Here is a 7,768-nt window from a genome sequence, read left to right on the forward strand (position 1 = left end):
CTGGAAAGTACTTTCCTGTATACTTATCTTGTTCTTATGCTTCCTTGTGCTATTATACTCATACTCAATACCGGACTGTTCTCTTTCTTTCTTTAGTATTTATTAGGATGCTAATTTTGTTTAAACGCGCACCAAAGTGGTGGAGTGGCGTGGCCCAAGATTCCCCAAATAGGTTAAATAATCTATGAAAGATTCTAGCAAAGGCAGAGACCCCAAAGCATCCAAACAAGAAGCATGGCCCAATGCACCCACTAGACAAATTAAAGGATATCAACAAATATTTTTAGGATTTGATTATGTTAAATAATTTAAAGATTAATAGAAAACAAACAAGACTTGTCTGCCTGACGATGCACCAATTCGTCTTATATGTCAACATTATTAGACCAAAGGCTTTGTTTGTTTGTTTTGTAGAAACTTGTGAAGGAGGAATATTCTCATCATGTTGAATGTGTACATATAAAATGAGGCTCGGTAAATCAAGGCTTGTAATATGCTTTTAAAGGTGTGGATGAACACCTAGTGAGTTTGATTTTAAAAATTAAATTAATCAAATTCTAAAAAAGTTGAAACGGATCAAGTTATATCTATATAATTGAAAATAGTCAAAATTGATTGGTTCGATCGATTTTAATTAGTAATGATATTAATAATATTTATATTTTAAAAAATTGCTTAATATTTCACTAATAAAGTTTAAATACCTTTATAGCATGCTTGGTTAACTAGAAGAAATAAAATGAGAATAAAATAGTCATTTCAAAAGAATAGAATAGGAAAAAAATAACTATTATGTAGATTAGTTTATGCGAATGGAATAGAATAAAAATTGTTATTATTATTTATTCCATTGTTTGGTTAGCAAGAATAATTTTAAGAATAGTTAAAGAATAATGGGTAAATGATAAGAATACCATTTATTAAAATTTAAAGATTTTTTAATTAAAAAACAAAAATTATATGATGAGAAAAAAATACTCTTTATTAAAATTAAAGAATTTATTCTATTAAAAGATAAAAATATTCTAAGTTATAAAATTAAATAAATAACTTTTACTATAATTAAATATATTTTCACCAAAATACAAACATATTTTTATTATAATTTAATAATATTTAATATTATAAAACAAAATATATCCTTCATTAAATTTAAATAATACTAGGTAATATTCTTTATTACATTTATTATATTCAAACAATAATATTAAATAATATTCTTTATAATATTTATTATAGTTAAATAATAGTAATCTATTAAATAATATTTAAATATTTTCATTTCCTTTTTTTAAAAAAACGAAGTAAAAAATTTTATATCTTCCGTGATTTAGAGAGAGGAGTGAGGACAAGAAAAAAAAAGTTTAGTTATTTTTTATAAGCTAATTTTTTTAATACTATAAAGATATATTTATCTAATCAACTTTTTTTCTTATTTTCAATGATTTAGAATAATTATTACCAAGAGGGTCCTTAGAATGACTAGTCAAGCTTCTTTTAGTAATGATTATTTCAAAAAATAACTATTTTATTGAATCAAATGCAATTTTATTTTAAAAATAAAAATAAAAAAATGACTATTCTATTCGTTCAACCAAACACACCTTTAGTTTAACTGAAAAATAAAAATTTATTCACTAACGTCAGTCATGGTTAGATAGTTCAAACGTCATGTGTTTCCAAACCTAAACTGAAATCTATTTGGGCTAGGTTTAGTACCTAAGACCCAAACCTCTATAAAGATTAGATTGGATGACGTCTGTTCACTCTCAGCACCCATGCCTTTCATGCAGTTTTATGAGTTTGAAAGGTGCGATGAGATTACGGGCTTGGTAGGCCCAAAGAGTAGGGAAAGGTTGAACCAAACGATACTAGGCGGAGGCGGAACTAAACCCATTAAAAGAGTTAGCATTTGAAATAGAATGGCTCACATATGAATGGTTGGGATATTGTTATAAAGTTTTTTAATTTATCAACTTTATTATAAATATTTTTTTATTAAAAATAACAATGTTAACTACATTTAACCACAGCAGAAATTCAAATATTACCAAATTTTGTCCCCAAATATTTGTTTTCTGTCTTACTGCCAACAAACAAAGCATCCACAAAATATTAAAAGCCTTTTCTGATCCTAAAACAATCACATGCTGCCAACCTCTGTTATATGATCATATAACTTTATCATCCAATGCAATATTCTCCGAATCATCCCAAAGATATTAATTAAGTCCTAATCATGGTCAAGCTCGCTGCTTATATCCAGCTACCAGTCTTACGATCCTCACTTGTCAATCTCAGAGAAACAGAGAGAGAGAGAGAGAGAGAGAGAGAGAGAAAATACACATTCAAGCTGACTGCCAGAAGCGCCCTTTCATCATCCCATGTCTCTCCAACATAGATCCCTCTTCTTCCTCTTACAACTTCTCACTTTACTCATTCCAATCTCCTCATCAAACCCAAACCCGCAATTCCCATGCGAACCACCCTACTTTAACTCCTACCCATTCTGCAACACTTCCCTGTCCATCACAGACAGAGCTCAATCTCTCACTTCTCTTCTGACTCTCCAAGAAAAGATCCAACAGTTGTCCAACAATGCCTCGGGAATTCCTAGACTTGGAATTCCTCCTTATGAATGGTGGTCAGAGTCTCTTCATGGGGTCGCCAGTAATGGCCCTGGAGTTTCCTTTAATGGCATTGTTAAAGCAGCAACAAGTTTCCCTCAGGTTCTTGTCACGTCTGCTTCTTTTAATAGGACCCTTTGGTTCAAGATTGGCTTGGCTATTGGTGTTGAGGCTAAAGCCATGTATAACGTTGGACAAGCTGGTTTGACTTTCTGGGCACCTAATATTAACATTTTCAGGGACCCCAGATGGGGGAGAGGCCAGGAGACTCCTGGTGAAGATCCCATGGTCGTTTCAGCTTATGCTGTTGAGTTTGTAAAGGGTTTCCAGGGTCTGTCCTGGGGAGATAGTGGAAAATTAAGAGATAGGTTTAGAGGAAAGAGGGCACTTAGAGGAGATAATCATCATGATGATGATGACGAGAGAGGTCATAGACTTATGAATTCTGCTTGTTGCAAGCATTTCATTGCTTATGACTTGGAGAAGTGGGAGACGTTCAGCAGATATAGCTTCAATGCAGTGGTAAAGTCTTCTTTTTTACCATGTACTTGAGGAGTAATTTTAGTTGGGTTTATTTTGTTTTAGGATTAGCTTAAGTTGTCCTTTTTGACCTGTTTCTGAGCATCATTTGACGGTTACAGTGTCTCTTCTTCAGTGTGTATTAGGCTATTAGCCCATTTCAATTAAATTTAGGTGATTTTATCTATGAGCATAAGTCTAAATGCGATATTTGGTTTTGATAAGACAATTGCAAACTGTGTCAGTCAATTTCAATTAGGTTTGGCTTTTTTTTTCTTTAATTTAAGAATGTTTATTGTTTCTAAACCAATATTTAGTTGTGATAAGCCTTTATTTGAATTAAATTAGCCAGTTTGATTTAGTTTGGTAATAGTACTTGTCTTTCTGAATTGAAAGGTTACAAAGCAAGATATGGAGGATACATATGAGCCACCATTTCGTAGTTGTATCCAACAAGGTAAAGCAAGCTGCTTGATGTGTTCCTACAATGCTATTAATGGGGTGCCAGCTTGCGCACGAGGAGATCTTTTACAAAAAGCTCGAAATGAATGGGGCTTCAAAGGGTAAATGTTCTAGGAGTTGCTTATACAATGATATATGCAAAATTTGAAAGTTCAAGCTTGATTGTTTAATAGACTTATCTGTGATACTTCTGTGGCATAAGTCAGATACATCACCTCAGATTGTGATGCTGTGGCAACAGTACAAGAATACCAGAATTACACAAGAATACCTGAGGATGCTGTTGCCGATGTTCTTAAAGCAGGTTTTTAAGTTTTCCTAGTTATATCTTTTTCAATTGAATTGGTTAATGACTTTTAGCAAGAACTGGACCTTGGCAAGGATTAACATTAAGTTGGTTCTCTGTAGGAATGGATATTAACTGTGGATCATATCTGGTTCGACATACTCAGACCACAATTGAACAAGGAAAGTTGCAAGAAAAGGACATTGATAGAGCTCTTCTAAATCTTTTCTCAGTTCAACTCCGTCTTGGGCTGTTTGATGGAGACCCCAGAAAGGGGCAGTTTGGAAAGTTGGGACAACAAGAAATTTGTACCTCACAGCACAAGATGCTAGCACTTGAAGCAGCAAGGCAGGGGATCGTTCTTCTGAAGAACAAGAAAAAGTTCCTGCCTTTGAACAGAAATGCTGTTTCTTCCTTAGCTATTATTGGTCCAATGGCTAACAACATAAGCAATATGGGTGGTGGCTACACAGGTATGAGTTATGCTATAATGTTTAACTCTTGAAGGTCCATATCAGCTTCATGCTCTTTTCTTTCTTTTTTTTTTAATGTTCAATGGAATTATGTGATTGGTGCATTATAACAAATTTCATTCTGCACTAAATAAAGCATTGATAAATGTCCTTTTTTTTTTTGTAACTCATACAGTTAATCAAACAATATGGCAAGCTACCCAAGAGTTAGCATGTCTGTCTCATAATATTTCCGTCAAGTCATATTGAATGTGGATCAAGCAGACTGCTGACTGAAGTTTTGCTAACCTCACTTTGTTACTGGGTTTCTTCATTTGGTAGACCTTTACACAATATTTAATTTGTATACTATGATTATTTGAGATTCTTTGTATGGCAGGTGTTCCATGTGATCCAAAGAGCCTTTTTGAGGGACTGCAAGGCTATGTAAAGCAGGCATCTTATGCATCTGGTTGCTCTGATGTGCCTTGTGATTCCGATGCTGGGTTCAATGAAGCAATTCTTACTGCCAAGAAAGCTGATTTTGTGATTGTAATTGCTGGGCTGGATTTGTCCCAAGAAACTGAAGATCATGACCGAGTTAGTCTCCTCTTGCCTGGTAAACAGATGGCCCTGGTATCTTCTATTGCCGCAGCAAGTGAAAAACCGATAATTCTTGTTCTTACTGGTGGTGGACCCCTTGATGTTTCATTTGCTGAAGGAGACCTGAAGATTGCAAGCATTCTCTGGGTTGGATACCCTGGGGAAGCTGGTGGAAAGGCACTTGCAGAGGTCATCTTTGGTGATTACAATCCAGGTTAGTAGGCATAAAACTACCGCTCATTAGCAGGCATCCAGAAGCTGCATGGAATATAAAGTTCATTTCTTATGGCATTTGGTAGTGTAAATCCAGCATCTAGGGAGAATTATTGCCAGAACTAAACACGAGTATGCTATCTCTTCATGAAAGAAACTAATAATTGATGCCATTTCAAATGCTACAAAAAGGTTAATCTATCCAATTGTGACATGAACTGGAAAGCTTTTGTTTCTCTGTAACATTAAAAAAATCCCCCCTATGCGTTCTAAGGTTCTAGAATTTAATATGATATTTGGATATATTAAAACAGGTGGAAGACTTCCGATGACTTGGTATCCTGAGTCGTTTACGAGAGTACCAATGAATGATATGGACATGCGTGCTGATCCTTTTCGTGGTTATCCTGGGAGAACCTACCGGTTTTACACTGGAAAAAGAGTCTATGGCTTTGGACAAGGCTTAAGCTATACTGATTTCACCTACAAATTCTTGTTCGCTCCAAGAAAACTAAGTTTATCAAAGTCTTTTACAGGCACCTCAAGTAAGAATATATTGCACCAGAGACAAGTACTTGATTCTGTACACGTTGATGAGGTGACATCATGTGATTCATTGAGATTCTATGTGCATATTTCTGTAACAAATGTTGGAGATATGGATGGAAGCCATGTTGTCCTGTTGTTCTCTAGAGCACCAAAAATTTTTCAGGGCACTCCAGAGAAACAGTTGATTGCATTTGATCGCATACATACTAGTTCATACAGATCAACTAAAACAAGCATTTTAGTAGATCCTTGTAACCACCTTAGCATTGCGAATGAACATGGAGAAAGGATATTGCCCCTCGGTGATCATGTTTTAACATTAGGAGATTTGGAGCACTCACTTTCAGTTGAAACTTATTGATGCCTTCAAGAATCTGAAAGAATATGTATCACTTGCATGGTCATTTTTTAATAATAGTATGCAAATTGTTTCAATGAGTTGATATTTTCTGTTGTGACTTTAGTTACAATTTCTGTGGCTTTATCAATCTGAAGGATCTGGTAAGGGCCCCAGAGCAGAAAATATGACCTGTTGGCAGATCGAGTTACATGCTGCAGAAAAATAAGAAGCAGATAAGTGGCTTGGCGTCCTTGGTGACAGAAATGGACCGGGATAGGGATAGGGATAGTGAAAGGATAGAAGTCTAAAGAGTTGGGTTGGCTGGTCATCTGTCTTAATGAGTTAAGGCAATTCTCTTTTGTTGTTTTCCTTCTCAGATCCTTCCTGGTAACACGTGCAATTAATCTCGCGTTGATGAAGGGCAAAAAATGATGATAAACTCAGCCAGTACAACCATTTTCTGCTTTGAAGTGCAGAACCGAAGGAGAAAAGGTCATCCCTAATAGATGATTGGATGACACTATGTCTGCAATGAAATGATTAAGTTGAGTTGAATGAATGCTTTGTTAGGTGTTGTTAGTGTTAGAAGATGTTAAGTTCATTCATTTTCTTCATTTCTTGTGCCCTTCTAAGCAAACCAGGAAAAACATATTTCCTCTGTACTTTGCCTCCATTTATTTCATTCCTTTCTTTTTCCCTCTTCGACAGTCACAATGTGAGCATGCAGTCTGCTGAGATATTGGAGTCTTAATGCTCTTTCTTGTATTCTCATTCATCAAAGAAGACAGAATGTCGACAAGCATGCTTACAGCTGTTCTTCACGTTACAAAGGGAAGGTCTAGGTCTTCTTGTTATGAATGTACCAACAAGCCACGAGCTTTCCTTATATCACGTTGACCTTTTTCTTTGGTTTCCGCATGCGGCTCTTCACGAGACAACCTGTCTCAAAACTCTTTAAATGCATTGCTTATTGCCTTGCATGTGGGAATGCTGGGCCAAGGCTCACATGCTCAATATGAGCTGTGTCCGTTGTGCCTCGTAGGCTTTATCTCCGCATCATTGGCAGCTCGGGTTCACTTTTCGGGTCCAAAAAGGTACTAATTTAAGCAACTGTGTGTTTATCACTCCCTGGCTACGCACTGCCTAGTAAGCTTAACCTTGAGTTATGCCTTTCTTCAGCTGATAAGAAAACATAGAGATTGTAAATAGAAATTAGAAAAAACGAAGTAGCCATCGACTTCATGCCTTAGTAAGGGGTTGGTAATGGCGTGCCATGATGGAAAAGCATGGTGGATAACATCAAGAAAGTAAATGCAAGGAATGGTGTAATCAAAATTATCATCATCATCATGGAATGTAAATTTTCAGAAGATTGTTACCATACATTTCTGTGGTTTTACTTTTGCAGATTCTTCTGCACATGCAATAAAACAATGATAGCCATCCAATTATGCCCCAAACTGTTCTTAATTAGAGATGAAGTGCCAAAGTCAAAGTGGAGCTTTCGGCCTCCCCAAAGTAGTTATTAAACATATTAAAAAGTTTTTCTTTTTCGTTACTTATTATGGTTGAGTGTCAAGAATTTATGGGATTTGTTCCATCTGAATTAAAAAAAAAAAAAGTCAATAGACAGCTAACATTTTTCACATTTGATATCCAAATGAAAATTCCATAATCCCATCAAAATTAAGGAAATAAACATACAATTTTCTTTTTT

General features: G+C 35.2%; 1 protein-coding gene across 2 annotated transcripts; it reads left to right on the forward strand.

Annotated features, from left to right (window-relative positions):
- The first annotated feature begins 2,196 nt into the window (after positions 1 to 2,196).
- LOC110409305 (Glycosyl hydrolase family protein) lies at positions 2,197 to 6,919 on the forward strand. 2 transcript variants are annotated; one of them, XM_021418605.2, is made up of 6 exons: positions 2,197 to 2,729; positions 3,543 to 3,709; positions 3,815 to 3,912; positions 4,017 to 4,367; positions 4,747 to 5,163; positions 5,477 to 6,919. In XM_021418605.2, exons 1-6 carry the CDS (start codon positions 2,385 to 2,387, stop codon positions 6,070 to 6,072), a joined length of 1,974 nt encoding a protein of 657 aa, XP_021274280.1. In that variant the 5' UTR covers positions 2,197 to 2,384; the 3' UTR covers positions 6,073 to 6,919. The 2 variants fall into 2 exon arrangements, with proteins under 2 accessions (XP_021274280.1, XP_021274279.1); XM_021418604.2 differs by having other exon boundaries at positions 2,198 to 3,149; positions 5,477 to 6,917.
- Positions 6,920 to 7,768: the final 849 nt, after the last annotated feature.

This window comes from Theobroma umbraticum, unplaced genomic scaffold (genome assembly GCF_002168275.2).
Source record: "Theobroma umbraticum cultivar Fairchild unplaced genomic scaffold, ASM216827v3 scaffold_44.0, whole genome shotgun sequence".
Lineage (NCBI taxonomy): Eukaryota > Viridiplantae > Streptophyta > Magnoliopsida > Malvales > Malvaceae > Theobroma > Theobroma umbraticum.